Below are 18,940 nucleotides of genomic sequence, written 5' to 3' on the forward strand. Positions count from 1 at the left end.
CCTCAAATAAGGATGATAATAAATAATCACAAGATGCTCTACGCTATCCCTTCGGAGCACTAGCATCGGGCGCGTGAAGAAATAGACAAATTGCACTTCAAGTATACTTGTTGCCCTGGCCTTTTTATATGGTTGGTTATGACGTTATGCAGCGACTCAGGAAGCCTAAGTACCTAGTGAGTGTCCAGATTTGCTGATGTGATATTTGAGATCACGGGTTCAGCACCTTATATCCTTTGCTAGGAGCTATTCTGCGATAATCTGAGATCTTTCTAGATAGCCAGGTAGCTCCCTAAGGGTTGTTAAGGCTACTGCTGTTGGCACTTATGAAACGGCCAGCAAGTGCACTCCAATATCCATAATGCCTGGGTTAGTTCATTGGTTTGATATAGCCATGCACGATGAATGTTACACATATGTACCGTGCCAGGTCATTTGACACAAGAAGAACCTAGAAGTTGCCTCTTTGATAGGACAGAAATCATCTTATCAAGGCAAAGAATATCTCCGTTGAAGTCTTAAGTGCACCTCCGCTGGGCCTGACTGCTGGAGATCAGCAGGGTCCCACACAAATTGAATGGATGATGGGCTTTATCAATGGCACGTGAAACAACCCGCGAACCAACTCTTGCTTCCTCTCCTTTCCCCAAACTGAAAAGCTCTAGTACAGGGCTATTACACTGGGAAGGCTAAAATGAGTATATAGGCTGCATCTACTTGTTTATGTATTGAACATGAAGTTTTAAGCTACATACGGTCAAGTTGCAATCAACCTGAACGCTTCGTAAACTAAAATACTCTAGGTAGTGCGAATCCTAGGCGAAACTTAAAACTTGATCATCTTGTTTTCTAGTGATGAGTTCTAGCATGAAAGCTAGGCATTTGCCATGCGGTTCTTGCTATATAAAGTAATAAGGTTGAAAACTGCGGCATTCCTTATTTGTATGGAAACAGACTCTATATGTTGCGGGGAGAAGATTAGTATTAAACTCAAGAGCTACGGGAGTGGGTAAATGGTCTATATATGGTATAAGGTTATCCAGACTACATGGTTCGAGACTTAGTGTCAGTCCATAGCTGGATTCGTCAGACCTAAATAGGTGATGAAACAGGCTCGATCTAGGTACCTTCGAGCTAATTCAAATCGTCCTTTTCTTGAACATTCAGCGCTATTTTAAAACGGACGGGCAGAGGACGGGGCTATGTACATTTTTCACTGCTGTAGGTACCTAAGGGCGAATACCCAGTTCTGCCCAGTGCCCCGGTCAGACCCGGTGTGGGAGGTCGACAGATGGTGCCGGCCTAAGGATCGACGTTTTGTAGGATTCGGGGCTGGGGTGCCGGTAAGGCGGCTCTGGTAATCCACTCTTGAGCGGACGGGCGAATCCCAGCGCGCCATAGTTCCATGTGCCAGGGCCATCTAACGTCACGATGACCCGATTCAGCAGGAGGTGGACAAACGGGCCAGGACAGGGCCATGGCCTTGGAGGGAAAAAATAGCCACGGATGAAACGTCACCCTTTAAGTATTCTTCGGTTACCAAGCTACACTAGACGCTCAAAGTAACCGTGATGTAATTGCATGTACCGAGGCATCGTGCTGAGTTCTGGGACTAGGTGGGTAGGTTTGTTATAAAGCGTGGTTTGTTGCAACCTAGATAAACATCTGACCACCCGTGAGTGAGTGAGATCGTTTAGCGGGAAAGGTATTCTGTATGCTTATTTGGATAGTCAAACGTTGTTGATCTCGACGGGAACCCCACACTCACTTGTGCCATACCCCTGGCCTAATACTTAAACATTAATAAGCCCTATGGACCGCAGCACAGACTAACTCCCCTTTCTCTGTCATCGCCTAATCACTCGAGATGCCTTGTCAGGCAGTCATATCGTCCGCGCTGACGCTGGTGGCGGCGACAGCGATCTCATTATGCCAGGCCCAAGACCTCACTGAATATGTGTTACCTAACGTGAGTTGTCCACAGAAATAAAAAAAAACATAATCTCGAAGCTTGATTATTAACATTAACCACCTAGATGGGCGCCACGAATGGTGGAAACACGTTCCCGGGGGTTAGTTTGCCACTCGGAATGGTGAAACTAGGGCCAGATCTATACACTGGGTCTGATAGTTATTCAGGTTATCAACCTAGTGGAAATTTCATCGGATTCAGTTTGCTTCATGAAAGCGGGACTGGCGGTGCCCCCAAGTATGGCGTGGTAGCGCAAATGCCTGTCCCCGGGACGATAGACAACCCGCTGGCTGACCTGAGCGTTAACCGGAGTAAGGCAGATGAGAGTCGGCTTGGGTATTATAAATCGAGTCTGTTCAATGGGATCACTGTCGAGATGGGAGCTACGGGTCGGGCTGGCATGTACGTGTATGAGTTTCCGGAAGACAGCAGGTCTTCCAACGTCGTGGTAGATGTTTCCCACGTGCTTCCATCATATCGAGGCCAAGGCTTGGGACAGACTTACCTCGGCGGCAACATCACCGTCACACCTACAGATGATGGAATCCGCTACATGGGATCAGGCTCCTATGATAATGTATTTTGCTGACGACAAGGCCAATTGTTCGGGATATGTGCTTACCGTTGAACAGGGATGGAATCGCGCCCCAAAGTGGACTGTATATTTCTGTGGTCATTTTGACCAGCCTGCGACTTTCAGAACCTTCCTCGGAACATCCGCAACAGGGACAACTCTAGACGAATATGGCGATTCCACGACCCAAGAGTCGAAATCGCGATTAGGCGCCGTTTTCACGTTTAATTCCACTAGTATCACGTCAAGAGTGGGCGTATCCTTCATCTCAAGCGAGCAGGCCTGCAGCAGCGTACAAAGCGAAATCCCAGCTGGTACTGAATTAACCACCTTGGAGAAGGGTGTCAAAGAGGCGTGGTCTAATGGGGTCCTTTCCAAAATAACAACGACAGACTCGTCGAACACGGCCAATCTACAACTGCTGTACTCTTCGTTGTACCATCTGTTACTAATCCCAACTAACAAGACTGGGGAGAACCCGTTGTGGGAATCCAGCGAGCCGTATTACGATGATATTTTCACCTTCTGGGATACTGTAAGCTTTCCTCAGTCCACTGTACGCGCAATCACTTACAAGCCTTCAGTTCCGCTCTCACACGCCACTGCTGCAAATCCTACAGCCAACAGCATACGAAGAACTCATCCGGTCTGTGATTGATGTCTGGAGGTTTGAAGGTTTTATGCCTGATGCTCGCTCGTCTTTCTTCAACGGCGCGACGCAAGGCGGGTCCAACGCGGACAATGTCCTCGCCGACGCGTACGTGAAAGGCGTGCGCGGGGCCATAAACTGGGAGGACGGATTCGCGGCCATGGTCACGGATGCCGAGACAGTGCCTCCGAATAACAATGACCCGAGAGATACCTCGTCGTCGACGAAAGAGGGACGAGGCGCTCTCCCAGATTGGATCAAGCACGGATACATCACGACGAAATACCGACGCTCCGTGAGCCGGGCTATTGAATAGTAAGTTCTGGGAACCCATTTCCGTTCGTGCGTAATGACTACAGCGCGCAAGGGAAAAGGAAAAGAAAACGACATATCACCCAGCTAACCTCTCCGGACAGCGCTCTCAACGACTTTGCCCTTTACCAGGTAGCCAAAGGCTTGAACAACGAAACAGCAGCAGAGAAATACCTCAAGCGCTCGCGCAACTGGCGCAACCAATGGAACCCCGATCTCGAAGCGCTGAACTTCACAGGCTTCCTCGGGCCACGCGACTCATCCGGCAACTGGGTATCGCAGGACCCGCTGAGCTGCGGCGGATGCTACTGGGGCGACGACTATTACCAAGGTTTACCGATGGAGTACTCGTTCAACGCGCACCACGACGTGGCGACGCTGATCAAATACAGCGGTGGCAAGGATGCCTTCGTGGCGCGCCTCGAAGCCATGTTCATGCCGGGGCTGTCTTCAGGGAACTCGCAGTTCGGCCACACGCTGTTCAATCCAGGGAACGAGCCGAGTTTCGCAACACCATACCTGTTCAACTTCGCGGGCCGTCAGGATCTCTCAGTCAAGTACAGCCGGGCCGTGGCGCGCTCGTACTATGCCCCGACGGAGTCCGGGCTGCCGGGGAACTCGGATGCCGGGGCCATGGAGAGCTGGGTGCTCTGGAACATGATTGGGATGTACCCGCTGACGGGTCAGACGACTTTCCTCATCGCGTCGCCGTGGTTCGCAGATCTGACTATCGATCTGGGCGGTGGCAAGAAGCTCGTCATCACGGCTGAGAACGTCGGACAGGAGTCGTACTACGTGCAGTCCTTGTCGGTGAATGGGAAATCCTGGGACAAGGCCTGGGTCTTGTGGGACGATGTCTTTGCCAATGGGGGCACAATGGAGTTTGTTCTCGGGCCAGAACCGGCTGATTGGGCGACAGGTGACTTACCGCCGAGCCCGGCTAGTGAGGCATGAATATGTTGCGCGTCCGATTAGAATGCCGTGTATATAATCAATTAGGTAGTCGATGTATCACATAGTACTGACCCTGACCGGAACGTTGAACACTGAAGCCTGGTACCTTCAACCAATGAAATAACAGAAAAATCTGGCTTAGATCCCTCAACTGCATGCATTGACAAGGGTGAGACAAGATTCGTGATTTGAGCAAGTAATTTTTATGAACCGCTACCAAAACGTGTACATGAAAAATAGCCGTATGCACAAGAAAAGCTTGAACTGTACCGGGGTATCTAGTAATGAGGTAACAAGAAATGAACCAAATCTGCTACAATGATTTACAAATGCTCGTGCCCCCAAACATTACGGAATTCGTCTTCTTGCCCCGTTGTATATACAGGGCTCGGTCCGTCTTGATCGGAAACTTCGTCCGTCAAGTCGTCTTCTTCTGCCTCTTCCTCCAATATCTGAGGCTCACTTGTGCTAAGTACTGGTGCACCAAGTGGCCCTTTACTTTGAGACTCTTGGGCAACTTGTACTGTTGGTTCTGGAGGAGAAGCAACCTGTGGTTTTGACTGCTTTCGTTTCCCCTTTTTGTCTTGGGTCTCGATCGACTCTGAACTTGTCCTGCTTGCTGTCTTCAAGGCTGGTGGCTTGTTGGACACGCTTATTGACGATGAGGATCTTGAGGCATTCCAGGCGCCAGTCCTAGATTGATATACTCGTGGTTCTGAAGACACCCAGAGATCCCTGCTTGGTATATTCGCGGTGATCACGGGATACTGTCACCTTGTCAGCAATCTGATAGCCTGGAGGGGTGAAGCCACTCACATTCCAGTCACCAAACTCTAGTTCTCTCGCTTTACTGTATAGGCTTTCCTCATCAGGGTCTAATGAAACTTCTGGAACGGAACCGTCCGTATAATTTGAGGGGCCGTTACTACCGCTTGGTCCTCCGTTGGAATTCAAGAGAGGAGTATTTGCATTCAATTCCCCTCGCACCTCACCAGGTTTTGGAATCCAGTATTTAGCCTCTCCACCCCGCTTGTATCTCATGCCGTCTTTGAGCCGAGCGAATCGAGAGCTCGAATCTTCATGGGCAATGATCTTTCCGCTAGAATCAAACACACGATAGCTGTAATTGTCACCTCTAAAGGTATCCTTGGAGTCTTCGATGAGATCTATAACACCAAATGAGTCTCTCAAGGCGTACTTAACTGGCATTCTCGCCGAGGAAACGGTATTGTTAGCGTAGTCGTGCCACGAGAAGGCATACCAATGCGCTATGGCAAAAATCGGCATTTCAACACAAATTAAGGCATCTTGAATAGCAGCCGCTAGATTGTCCTGGGTGTAGTCTGGTACGTCGTCCGGGATGGCTCCGAGCCACACCAGAATAGAAAGTAGGAAGCCCTGCCAATAGGAAGCAAAGATAATAAGCTTAATGCAAAGAAACTTGGGCACTGGTCGAAATGGCATTAGATCGTCGTGCATGCAGACCCAGAACAAACCCAGCGAGTAGAGGCTGACGGTGACACTGATATTATAGATGATGGAACTCCACATATAGCCAGACGACAGGCTAATATACATTTCTTTGTACGTATCAGTCGCCTTCATAATGATAGCGGTAAGAGCTAAAATCGGTTTGAGCCAGGCATATTGAAGAATGCCTCGCTTAATGGCTAAGAACGTGTACGGATCGGAGATATCGACTTTGGGTAAAACGTGGTTCAAAGGCCACAAATGATGAACCGGGGCGCGGCCATGCGTCATTATAATAAGGGCTCGTTCGCCATCCAGATAGTTGATGAGGAGTTGAAAGAACGTGTAGATCGTAAACGCCTACAACCGCCATAGCGATATTAGATCATTGCCAGGAGAAAACGCCGGGAAGGGGGCGTGGGGAGGGCGGACGAACCTCGTATATATCTCGGATAGGGTCAAGAAATGCGGCGGCCTTGAGTGACACCATGCTGACCCAGGAGCTAATGGAATAGATGGGAACCCTAGAGAAGAGTCAGAGAGAGAGCTGCACACGTACTCGAGGGTGACGCGAGAATATATTAGACCCTTACATGAGCAATATACGGACGACATAGCGCTGTAGAAGTGGCTTTCGATAATTCTTCCTGTCGGACGTGAATACGGAGCACATATGTGGGCAGTTCAGGCAACGCACAGTTGAAACCATATCGAGCTGTTCAAAACCAGATTAACACGTGCCCCTCGAAATCATGTCTAGCTAGCTTACACGATGGAAAGAAGAGTGGCCGCTAATGAGAATACGCCAGAAACGATAGTGACCGCAGTGGTGAACTTCTCACCAGTACCACCTGGAGCCATTTCGACCTCGAGATGGAGTGTAGGTCTGTATCTTCAGATGTAGAGGCGTCGGAGCGTCTTCACGGGTAACAGCCAAGAGGTTGGAGAAGCGACATCATCGACAATTGTGGTACAGGGCACAGCCGTCGGTTTGAGGAGATGGTGTATAGATAGTGTGCACAACTCACGAGATGGTGACAATAGCAGCGGGAGGCGATGGTGTAAGAGCATGTGGTTCTTGATGCCTGGTACAAATGATGATGATGATGATGACGGACGGTACTTCTGGGTAGGGGTTGAGAAAGGTACTTAGATGATACTTTCATCTGTCTATGATTTAGCAGACATTGGAGAGGATCTGAGAAAAGATAGGGACCTTTACACTATTGATATAGCCACTGTAGAATCCCTAGTCTGTTCCAGACCACCGGGAAACCAATGACACTAAAGTACTCCCAGGTACCTCCTCTAATACCTGACCCCACGCATTAGTCCAGGCCGCATAAATGCCAACCTGAGCAGTTGCCTCCCCACTACAGCTTCGAGCTATACTGAGTTTGCATGCTGATTCGCCCTTGGCAATGCACGGAGAGTACCTAGAGTGCAGCTGCCTACCCCAGCTTTCGCGATGTTTAAGCAATTGCATAGGTTGAGATAGGTATGCATGTGCTTGTCAGCAGCAAATACCTCCATATTCGCCCATAGATCAAGAGATCAATGCCGATTCCACCAGGCCTGCAATTCTACGCATAAGTTGGTACTTAGAGACTTGGGGTGCCAGAGTAGTAGGCGCGTTTCTGCTGCGTAGCGTCATTGAGAAGGAGCATTTTGCCTGCGCAAGGCATGTGCCTTTCGGATGCGATGCTTGCCTGTCCTGCGCCACGATAACCCCGATTCTCCCAGTTCGTTTTGTCTATAGAAACGGCCTTGAATAAATGTCTTCTACCGCTGGACTACCCGATACCACACAAGAGGGTAGCGCGTGCTTCTGGAGAAGCCGGGGAAGCTAAGGTGCCGATGGCCACCCAAGGGAGCCCTGGCTCAACGACAACGTCGCCTCTAAAGAACTTTAATGGGTAAAACGACCAATCCCTGGATTCTATCCATAGAGCAAACGAATGTAGATAGAAAGCGCTGACATTTGTGTAGCGAATTCCTCGGATACACCGTCGTAACTGGAGTCTTGTAAGCCCGAACATCCCGTCCTTGATCCATTAGCCCTCATACTGATATTGGTGTTTTGTCGCAGGGCTGTCTTCTTCTTGTTATACTTCAATAGAGTAGTTGCCTCGATTGTCTCCTCCGTTATTCGCACGTATACATGGCATCGATATCGTATCTATATCGACATCCAGGCCCTCCAATTATCACTGCTCGGCGGCCGTCTCTTCTTCACTGGTCTGCGGTATCATGGCAATAACGAAACCATACTCATCCAGAATGGCCACATCACTTGGTCATACTGGCTACGCAGGGTTCGCGATGCGCAGGTCTATGATGCCAAAAATGGGTCCAGGGTTGACGTGGAGGATACTGTTTCCAATACCAGTGATAAAAAGCAAAAGCTGCCATGCCGTATCAATATTGCAGTGTCTGGTTTGGAATGGTTCGTGTATAATCGCAGCGCCGCGTATGATTCGATCCTCAATGCCATGACCGACGCTACGGGTGAGCCTCTACTACACGGTGATAAAAACGACATTGAGGGTAGGGGCAATAATGACGGCGATGTTAAAACAAGCACAGACGACGTGTATGTGGGTGAATTCAAGGAGAACCAGCCACGGCGGCGTAAACTCACCAAGGGATCGAACATCGATAAGGAGGATCGAGATATGGAAGGGAGTGTCGATGGCGACGAGAAAAACTCCACCGAAATTAGAAATCCTGTGGCCCCTGAAAGTGTATCCAGCTCCATGGATAGAAGCCAGGTAGGGGCTGAGGATACCCTTCCATTGATGTTGCAATTTTACCCGGTACATTTTGAATGCGATAGAGGTGCTTTGGTCATGGGAAATGACAATACCAAAAGTCTGCTCATCGTGAAAGCTAAGGGCTTTTCTGGAGAGGTTGATGCTACGGAATGTCAAACAGTTGACCCCTATAGACAACTTTTCGAAATTAGTTTCGATCACCCGGTACTTGAAATGGTGGAACACAATGGTTACAAAGAGGACCAACTGTCTCGCGCTGTGAGGGAGAAGCAAGCAGCTTTAGATTCCCGCGACGTTCATCAGCCATCGTTTCTCCGTAGACAACGCCGCAAGGCTCTTGGAAAGCTTCGAAATCTTGTGCCTTATTGGAGAAAATCTGTGGAGTCTTTCTCGGTAGACTCCCGAACCGGCACCGCACCTGCAGAGCCACCTATCCCTGGGTTGACACAGTGGCAGGGCCTTTCTCGCTACCTGAACGTTGATGATGAGGATGATAAGTCGAAATGGTCATCTATCGAGTATGCTGCGGCTCACACTGTAGTGGATAGTCCTGCCGGGACCTTGAAAATTTATTGGGACGTCCCATCAAAGGTGCGGAAGGATGCACAGTCTCGACCTCCTATAGACTCGAATGATCCTAAGTATATCAACGGAGACACGCCGCCTGCTTGGGCAATTAGTTTAGACCTCAAAGGAGGTATAATCAACTATGGCCCGTGGGCAGACAGACAACGGGCCGAATTACAGAGAGTCTTTTTTCCTGGGCTCTGTAAAGATGCTGTTCCAGCTCGACAACTGCCTATTGGAGCAGATCGCGTGCCCACAGTCTTTAATTTTTACCTGGAGCTTAGCGACGAAGCTATACTCAGAATACCTACACGAGAAAGTTCTAAAAATTGGAAGTGGAAAAAGGAAGGGTCTGCCACGAAGCAACAACGGGAACATGGTCAGCAACGTGGCCGTGGCCGAGGTCATGGCCAAAAGTCTACAGCTACTACGCCGGCGGAGCAGCGTCCGTATGGTTGGCTCGACATCAAAATTGGTATGAACGCCACAGTTTCGTATACGATGGATATGCTGGCGAAATCAACGGGATACCATAATGTCCTAAAGATTGACTTGCCTTCAACTGAGGTATCCACGAGCGTCAATCACGGTTTAATGTGGCGGTCCGGTACTCAAAAAATTACATGTGATCTATCTACGCCTTTGAAATGGAATGGCCTTCGCACATGGCGATTCAACATTGATAGTGACGGGATGGAGCTCTTTATCTTGCGTGAGCACACATTTCTGTTGATTGACCTTATTGACGACTGGGGGACTGGCCCGCCATCCGAATACCTGCTCTTCACCCCCTTCAAGTACTTGTTAAACTTGACTCTCCGTAATCTCAAACTTTACCTCAATGTCAACGACGTCAACATTATCAACGACCCTGTGAGTATGGACGAGAACACATTCCTTATTCTATCTAGCCCCTGTCTAAAGGTAGACACTCCCATTGAGCTTGATACATACCGCCCGCTCAATAACGTGGTACCTTTCAAGATCGAAACAGAGACACTAGGGTTTGCATTGCATACACCTACGTGGAATACACAAGCGACTTTCCTGGCGTCTACAGATATTGGAAGCCTAGAAAAGCTTACAGTTGATGCACGCTATTATTATAATACAACCACATCGCCTGCTAATACTGATACCCTCGTTCTAAACGTCACCGCGCAGTCGCCAACATTCCATTTGTATGGCTTCCTCATCCGCTACTTTCTCTTGTTGAAAGATAATTATTTCGGAGACTATGTACATTTCAAGACACTAGACGAATATCAACAGACTCTCCGAGTTGATACTCATGGCTCCAATGTGCAAGCAGCAAGTCGTCCTCCACCTAAGAAGTCAAATGATTTAGATGTAATGCTATCAATACACGCCGATGATCCAAGGATTATTCTGCCGGCGAACTTGTATTCGGCAAAGCGTCACATTGCTATTGACGCTGCGTCGTTAGCCGTTGATCTCCGATTCACGAACTACTATATGGATCTCGATTTGTGTCTTACACCTCTAAGCCTCTCTATGGGAGATGAAGAAGGAGGCGCCGTACGCCCCGCGAGTTCCACAACAAAAACACAACTTTTTATTGACGGGCTTGCCGTTTATGGTCATCGCCTTTTTGGTCTACCTCCTTCTGAGCCTACCTATCTGTGTAATTGGGATCTGAATATCGGAGCGGTTACTGGAGAATGTTCAGCCGAGTTCATGTCGACACTTGCTCAGGGAGGAAAGGCTTTCGGCTTTTCGCTTGACGACGACGAGAACGCCTTGCTTACACCAGCTGTAGTGTACGATGTTACATTCTTGCGTCTTTATGTCGAATCTGTCTATATTTGGTTACACGTCGAAGGCTCTGCTTTCTTGTGCTCAACTGGAGATATCAAAATACATTATAACGATTGGGCAAGGACTCATTATTCTAGGCGTGCCGATATCTCTATCGCTCGTCTCGAGTTCTCATGTATCCAGTCAGAGTCCGTGGCGAGGCAGAATTCAAAACTACAGCCTCGCGTAGCGACAGATCTTGTTTTACGGACCAACTTTGAGTTCGCCCTTGTCGGTAGGAAGTATGATTTTGCCAATGTGAGACAATTACAGCAGGAGCTCGTTCGGCGTCATGACCAACGGACCCATAGAACGGACTTCCTCCTAATACCAGGCTTACTCGAAGATTTGCAGCCAGACTTTGTAGAACCTATTGCTCAAAGTGTTCCCGGAGTTCCACAACCGGTCATATCTTCTGCTGCTCATCTTGATGATAGGTCGTCAACCTTGTCAACCAACTCACACGTCTCAAGACGTCTTCGCCATAAGAGTTCATTTCTTTCCGTCGCAAGCTCGAGTGTAGCAGGTAGTATACGTCGAGGGGTCTCAAAAGGCTCGGCCTCTGCTGCGCGTTCTTTTACTTATTCGGGTTCCTCTCGTGTCTCTAGAAATGGACTGAGAAGCCATACTTTCCATGACTCCTCATCCAATCGACGTTCGCTATGGGGAGATCGCCTAGGCAGCGCGAGTACAGACGCAGTGCAAAGAGCTATCACATTCACAAGTCAATTCTGTGCGCCATACTTTCCACTAGAAGCTACTCAGCTAGACCATATGGATGATCCAGCGCAAAGCATTCATCATGGTCATCATGGCAGAGGGCCGAGTGATTCCAATTTCGGTTTGGAGGATCTTGACCCTGAGCAGTTTTCACAAGATCGTTCCCATCAAAGCCTACTTTTTGACTTTCCCTCAGGTATACATCTCGCTTTAAACACTAGATCAGTGCGTTGCATAGTGGCTCTTCTTCGAGCATTTCAACCGGCTCAACCGGAAGATGTCCTTGACTCTTTGCAGATTGGGGCAATGTCAGACATCTTCGCGATGCAAAAGCAAGAGAAAATCGGTGGTGCCATTACAGATGTTATCCTACGATTACCCCACGCCACTGCATGTTTTGTAGACAACTCGCATGTGGATGACGCGACATCGCAACACCAGGACCAATATGATATATCGTTGGAAGACTTAGCGTTCGCTATTCGATCCGAAAAACACAATGACACGCATAGTAATATTCCTGTACCGAAAAAGCCTTCATCCTCATTCCATTTCCAACTTGCTGCCGTCACTCTTACTGCCTCTGAAAGACTAGCTGACTTGGGTAAGACGCAAGGAGCTGTATTACTTAAGGTAGAGAGAGTGATCGCAGTAATGGGCTCGAAGGAAGTTAATTATTTAGATGTTGATATGGGTGCAGTCAACCTCAAGACCTCACCGGAGCGCATCCAGTATCTTGCCTCTTTAACTAATAGGGCAAGCTCACTCGCTTCAGGAATGGGAACACTCTTTTCAACTTTGTCAGTTGCTGATGAGCGCTTGAAATACTTTACGCACAGCGTCACCATGGAGGGCCAGCATGTGGGGGATCCATCTTTCGTCGTAAGACCCTCAGCTGTTCTAAGGGCGGCTAGGAGACACTTGAGGACCTATGATTCATGGAAATTGATTACTCGACTACGATACATGTGGGTCACTCTTGCATCAGGCTCTCAAACAAGAATCGGCCGAAAATGTCTCAATGGCTCCATGGAAGTGCCATCAGATGTCAGGGAGCAGGTTATAGCCACTTTCGACCATTGGAGAAGCTGGGATCTCGACGACATGAGCCAAGCAGTAGTCTTAGACAACATTTTCGGAAAGCATCTTGATGAAGCGTCCAATTGGGATGATATTCCATGGATGGCTGTAGGCAGAGTCTACGAGCTACGACTTAGCCTTGATCCGAGTCTGAAGAGCAATCAGATTGTGCTTTTAGATCTCACAGCAAGGCTTAACAATAGGCATAACGTTGAAGAGAACCCTAGACAATCCCCTGCATTTGGAGGACCACTCACACTTGTCAATTTGTATTGCGGAGAAATTGATGTAAACCTCAACTGGGAGCTGACTGAGCTCGTGGACCAACTTTTGCCTATATATTTGGCAGCAGGGGCTCTGTCACCCCAAGTTAACTCACCCGTTAACCGAACAGTACTGACACATGACCAATCATCTCGCTCGCTGCACTTTGTGTTTGCGATGGGCAAAGGGGCGATATCGCTTGATACCATTAACCTGACAATTCAACCTCGGTGTGAAAATCTCAAGTTGTCGGTAGTATATGGGTGTACGAAATCGCTTATCGTGGAGACTGATGTTGCAGTCAGTTGCGATGCTGCCGGGCTTAACGTCCTTAGTCACTCGCAAGGGCTGGTAACTACTCGTCTTACTAAACCGAGCGTTATTATCTCGCATGAGTCACTGCTCACAGGCGACTCCCTTGGCCATACGATCAGAGCGGCAGCGAGCAGTCACGGCCTTGATGTTGTCATTTTACAGGACCCTATAGTGCTCGCTGAGGTCGCAGATTTATTAATCATAGATGAAGTGAACCGGATTAATGAACTTCAGAAAAGGCTGCCTAAATCTTCTTCAGCATCAGCCCCCAAGCCATCAACTAATGACTCCTCCTCGACTGTCTCTTTCAACTTGGCCATGTTTTTAGACTCGTACAGCATCACTTTACCACTTCTGCGCTCGTTAACATACATCATTACTGGTACCGTTTCACGTGCAACTGTTGCTGCTCCTGCTGGCAAACACATTACATTTGATTTTGATGTCAAAGAGAACTCCCATGATATGCAAATCAGGGGTAATAGCTCCTCAAAAAGTATTTCTTTACTTCAGATACCTCCCATGAATGGTCGAATAATCAGTCAAAATACGGTTGGAGAACGTTCAGTTGAAGTCTTTGCCTCTTTAGAGCTCGTCGAACTTGATGCATCTGCTGTGTACAGTCTTCTCACAGCGCTCAACCGCCCCGAAATCTCCAGTACCATCAGTGAGCTCCAGCAACAGGGCAAGGTCATACAAAACCACTTAGATGATGTTTTTGGACCATCGACACCTGAGCCTGCTTCATTAAATAATGACGACCCTAATGTGGTATACAATGTCCATGCGACGTTGGCGGGAGTCAAGATCTCGGGAAATGCACCGATCAAGTCAGATCCCAAGTATTTTGCCCATCTCTCGTTTTCCCTCGACCGCGTTCACGTCAAGGTGACGAACAAGCTAGATCAATCTGCCATACTAGACAATCCGGAGGTTCATGTTAACATCCGAAATATCAGCTTTGATATTATGAAAGGAGTTGAAGAAGACCTGAAGTCTTGCGGCAATCTTGCTTTCGGGGCCCTTATTACTGCTTCTACCCGAGAGCTTGAGGACGGCATCCTATTAAGAGCTTTTGACTTCACATCAGATGGTTTCTCGGTCAACCTCTCAGCTGACACAGTGTCTACCGTTGTGGATGTCTTAGGATATATGGGTGATAAGTTCCAGAGGCTGGATACGTCGCGCGAACTCGAATATTTGCGAAAACTAAGACAATCGAAACCGCGTATAGCCATTAACGATGACGCACCGGAGACTGAAAGCGACATATTCGATTCATTTTTGGCATCAGTTATGTACTCATTCCGCATCCGCAACGTTCAAATAGGCTGGCTTGTTGCTGGTATCCCAAATCAAGCAACCAAAAGCCAAGAAGACCTTTGCTTATCTGTGAAATTGATCGAATTTGCAACTCGTAAGCAGAATTCGGCCAGGTTGACTATCGAGGATCTCCAACTTCAAATGGCACCGCCGCAATGGGATAAATCTAGACGCTCATTGAATTCCGCGTTATTGCCCGAGATGGTGTTTAACGTAGCATTTATCTCCACCACGGACGCTCGACGACTTGCTTTCCAAGCAGTCGGAAAATCATTGGACGTCCGCCTAACATCTGCATTCATCGTGCCGGCTGCACAAATCAAAGACTCCATTACATTATCCATTGACAATGCCCAACGTGCCTCGCAGCACTGGACACCCGTCGTGGCACGAAATGATGATGCAAATAAGTCGGAAAAGAACACAGCCGAGCCACGAGGATCTCTGTTTGGAAGGAAAAGGCTAGAGTCTGTACTACTTGACGCTGACTTCGCGGGTGCTGTGGTGCATCTATCTGGGCAAGCCTCCGAAAAGTTTCCTCTGGATCCAGCTAATCCAAAAACCACTCGTCATGCGTTAGCCGGAAAGTATGGTCAGTTTAATGCGAGTGAGACTGGGACTACTCCTGAGCTCCGAACTCCTGGTTTGGCGTGGAAAGCCGAATATAGGGATGACGGAAAAGAAGTTGCTACGCTACACGGTGAAATCAAAATCGAGCCATCCCGTAACGCGCTGGGCCCAACCGTTGTGCCTCTTATCTTGGATATATCGTCGAGCATCAAGGAGGTTGTTAGTGATAGCCCTTCTGACGTTTCAGCGACAGAACAAAAATCGGCTCCTAAATCGAAATCAACTGAAGATGACAACATCCTTAATGCCGATCCAAATAAGGTCCTAGGTCGTGTCAAATTGAACCTTGGTTTACGCATTTGTAAGCAAGAGCTTACTCTCAGTTGCCAACCTATCGGTAGGGTTGCCGCAACGGCGAGGTTCGACGACATTTACGTAACTATGAATACGGTCCATTCAGTCGAGCATGGCAATTTCTTCACATTATCTGGAACTTTCAGCAGGATTCATCTGGCCGTGCAGCATGTGTATTCTCGAGAATCCACTGGTAGCTTTGACGTCGATTCCATTGTGCTCTCGTTAATGAACAGCAAGCATGTCAGCGGCACGAGTGGGCTCTCTGCTATCATCAAAATGAGCCCTATGAAGGTTGCCATCAATGCCAGACAGGTCCACGAGTTCCTACTTTTCCGCGAAATCTGGTATCCAAGAGAGATGAGACAAGGCTTAGCGGCGCCGGTAGCTAAGGAAATGAAAGAGGCGGCTTCCCAAGCTCATTTAGTTCAAAGATATCAGCAGGTAGCTGCAACGGCAGCATTTCCGTGGACGGCTACAGTCTCCATCAGTGCCCTAGACGTCGCCATTGACCTCGGTCCATCACTTGGAAAGCCTGAGTTGGCCATCAAGGAATTCTGGGTATCTTCTAAAAAAACCTCGGATTGGGAACAGAATCTGTGTTTAGGATTTAAGGAGATCGGCATAACCTGCGATGGTCGTTTAGGTGGGTTTGTTGCCCTCCGTGATTTCAAGCTCCGCACTTCCATAGAATGGCCAGAGCGGGAACAAGCTTTGAATGAAACGCCCAAAATCCAAGCATCAGTCGGTCTTAGCGAGTTCAAACTGAAGGCTGCTTTCGACTACCAAGCTTTCCTCGTGGCGGACATCACCACTATGGGGTTCCTTATGTATAATGTCCGTCAACATGCAGGTCCTGCGGGTGATCGCCTCGTAGCTACATTTGACGGGGAGGCCGTACAAGTTTTTGGTACTACCGCATCAGCGGCTCAAGGTGCGGCTTTGTGGAAGGCTGTCCAGAAATTTATCCAGGAACGTAAAGCGAACTACGAGGCATCATTGCAAGAGATTGAGAAGCATATGGAGCGGAAGTCTATAATCAGCCAGGCTGTGACAACAGCCGTTCCTTCCAGTGGAGGTGAGACGACTGAGAAGGCTGCTAAGTCACCCATATCCTTAGATACCGACGTAGTAGTTACGCTCAGGGCACTCAATTTGGGCGTTTTCCCAGGCACCTTCTCTGACCATCAAGTTTTCAAACTCGAGGCGCTCAATGCGCGAGCAAGGTTCGCGGCGAACATGGAAGGGCAGCGCATTCACAGTATTCTGGGACTTACCCTTGGTCAGCTGCGGATCGGGCTCGCCGAAATCCGGGGACCCGAAGCGCCTAGGACTCTCAAAGATATTCGGGTTGAGCATATAGTAGAGAACGCCACAGGCTCGCGTGGCGGGACAATCCTCAAAGTGCCCAAGGTCGAAGCAGTGATGGAAACGTGGCAGAGAGCGCAGTCCCGAAGTATCCAGTACAAGTTCAAGAGCGCCTTTGAGGGTAAGGTGGAGGTGGGATGGAATTACTCTCGCATCAGCTACATCCGTGGCATGTGGGCCAAACATTCGCGACTCCTTGCACAGGCTTGGGGCCGCGAGCTCCCGACCATGTCAGCCATCAAAGTCACGGGTGTGCCGGAATCAGAGCAGGAGAGGAAGAATGGCGAACAACAGAAGATTACAGCTGAGGTTAATGTTCCTCTGTCTAAGTATGAATACGAGGCGCTCGAGCCGCCAGTCATCGAAACGCCGCAGCTACGAGACATGGGAGAGGCTACGCCACCCCTCGAATGGATTGGGCTGCATAGAGACAGGCTGCCTAACCTCACACATCAAATTGTTATCGTTGCCCTGCTTGAGCTGGCGGGCGAAGTCGAAGACGCGTATGCGAAGATTCTGGGGTCGTGATAACTATGCGGCGGTTTTCAGAAGGCTTGAAATATAATAGCGCATTTTAGTAGAAGATATCAGGGCGATCAGGACGCAGGTGTATAGCATAGCATAGCCAGGCGTTTTGCGCATTTTGTTTTCGATGGCTGACTGATGGTCTAGATGGGACTGCTGTCGTGCACCTATTTCATTTTATCCTTGTACTTCTCTTCTTCATTCCCGTTTTTCCATGGGCATCAGTATATCAGCTGGCTTATTATAGAATATCTTCAGCTTGCTAGCCGTACTACCTGGCAATACCAGTGTATGAGATCCTACACAAAATACTATGGCAACACCTACTAGGCCATCTCCTACACGTTTAACTTTGAGCTATCATTGCCTGTGGGACTCATTCTTTCACTCATTGCTTCAATTTGCATAAGGTTGTGATTCACACCAAGGCTGGACAGCATATTTCAAGGCAATGGAAAACCAATCATAACCTCGAGTACATGGCCCCTGAGCACCCGGGCTGACTCATAGGACAATTGAGTAAACTTAAATAATCGTGCTCGACAGCATCCCAAGCCGCCAGGCACTCAAGACAGTCGACAATCCTACTTACACGTAGGCCGTCGACTGGCGCAGAGGTTGCCCAGGAAAATAAGGTATTAAAGAGTGGAGAGCTTACCTTGAGCTTGCTGATAATAGTCAGACCGAGTTATTTGTCCCGGGGCACTAAGCTGAATGTCACTAATGCTTGAGATGCCCGGGCAAACCTTGAGAGTGCTTCTAGGGCAAAGCAAGATATATTTAAGCAAGCCCCGGAACGGAGACATCAGACTTCAATCGACGCCTAGCGAAACAGAAGCAAAGACTCGATACGAAGCGAGACATCGGCATCGAAGGGATTAACCATTCAATACTTAAGTGAGTAAGTTAGCTCTTTTCCCCCATATATACATATCTACTGTAAGCTGCATAACTGTAGGGCATCAGGAGCTCTTGGTAGCTGGCGGGGCTGCTGCTTGAGCTACATAGGTACCTCTCTCGCTGACAATGAGGGGGGGCCGGGAAGAGCGCACAGGGTTCGAAGCCCTCTTAACCTTGACAGCCGGATGATATTTCTCTCCGTGGCTTGTACATGTGGCTCGCGCGGTAGATTTACTGCCCAGTTACCTAGGTACCTACCTAATTGGGTAGCTATCTAAGCTACCTTTGCTGCTATTGTGGCTGTTTGCCGACCTTATCCCCGCCAGCTCTGTTTCGCGCATCGTGGGCAGATATCTCCTTGGCTAACCACCATACTTGATGTAGGATACTTCGTACAACCCTCTTAGAAACCAAGGCAGTGTCTGCCTTAT

General features: G+C 48.7%; 3 protein-coding genes across 3 annotated transcripts; 2 read left to right on the forward strand and 1 right to left on the reverse strand.

Annotated features, from left to right (window-relative positions):
* Window positions 1–1,867: 1,867 nt before the first annotated feature.
* F5B22DRAFT_639230 (glycoside hydrolase family 92 protein) lies at window positions 1,868–4,461 on the forward strand (the record flags this gene model as incomplete). The annotated part of the gene is made up of 5 exons (XM_047977687.1): window positions 1,868–1,969; window positions 2,037–2,549; window positions 2,605–3,081; window positions 3,131–3,510; window positions 3,612–4,461. The coding sequence occupies 5 exons, from the start codon at window positions 1,868–1,870 to the stop codon at window positions 4,459–4,461; spliced, it is 2,322 nt and encodes a 773-aa protein (XP_047826721.1).
* A 69-nt stretch (window positions 4,462–4,530) lies between these two features.
* Window positions 4,531–7,065, reverse strand: F5B22DRAFT_449992 (DUF300 domain protein). The gene is made up of 6 exons (XM_047971950.1): window positions 6,701–7,065; window positions 6,629–6,646; window positions 6,525–6,578; window positions 6,368–6,455; window positions 5,278–6,291; window positions 4,531–5,228 (listed from the first exon to the last, which is right to left on the reverse strand). The coding sequence occupies exons 1-6, from the start codon at window positions 6,790–6,792 to the stop codon at window positions 4,785–4,787; spliced, it is 1,710 nt and encodes a 569-aa protein (XP_047826722.1). The 5' UTR covers window positions 6,793–7,065; the 3' UTR covers window positions 4,531–4,784.
* A 561-nt stretch (window positions 7,066–7,626) lies between these two features.
* On the forward strand, window positions 7,627–18,123 carry F5B22DRAFT_450155 (uncharacterized protein). Its single transcript, XM_047971951.1, has 3 exons — window positions 7,627–7,847; window positions 7,921–7,956; window positions 8,021–18,123. Exons 1-3 carry the CDS (start codon window positions 7,789–7,791, stop codon window positions 17,610–17,612), a joined length of 9,687 nt encoding a protein of 3,228 aa, XP_047826723.1. The 5' UTR covers window positions 7,627–7,788; the 3' UTR covers window positions 17,613–18,123.
* Window positions 18,124–18,940: the final 817 nt, after the last annotated feature.

This window comes from Xylaria bambusicola, assembly GCF_022495145.1.
Source record: "Xylaria bambusicola strain CBS 139988 unplaced genomic scaffold F5B22scaffold_57, whole genome shotgun sequence".
In the NCBI taxonomy this organism is placed as follows: domain Eukaryota; kingdom Fungi; phylum Ascomycota; class Sordariomycetes; order Xylariales; family Xylariaceae; genus Xylaria; species Xylaria bambusicola.

Bases quoted from the DNA above. Each gene is read 5' to 3' on its own strand.
- F5B22DRAFT_450155 (XM_047971951.1), top strand. From the start codon at position 7,789: ATGGCCACCCAAGGGAGCCCTGGCTCAACGACAACGTCGCCTCTAAAG. The intron at 7,848-7,920 runs GTAAAACGACCA...ACATTTGTGTAG, and splicing joins CCTCTAAAGAACTTTAATGG to CGAATTCCTCGGATACACCG. The intron at 7,957-8,020 runs GTAAGCCCGAAC...GTTTTGTCGCAG, and splicing joins ACCGTCGTAACTGGAGTCTT to GGCTGTCTTCTTCTTGTTAT.
- F5B22DRAFT_449992 (XM_047971950.1), bottom strand. From the start codon at position 6,792: ATGGCTCCAGGTGGTACTGGTGAGAAGTTCACCACTGCGGTCACTATC. The intron at 6,456-6,524 runs GTAAGGGTCTAA...ACTCTTCTCTAG, and splicing joins GTCGTCCGTATATTGCTCAT to GGTTCCCATCTATTCCATTA. The intron at 6,292-6,367 runs GTTCGTCCGCCC...TGGCGGTTGTAG, and splicing joins CTATCCGAGATATATACGAG to GCGTTTACGATCTACACGTT.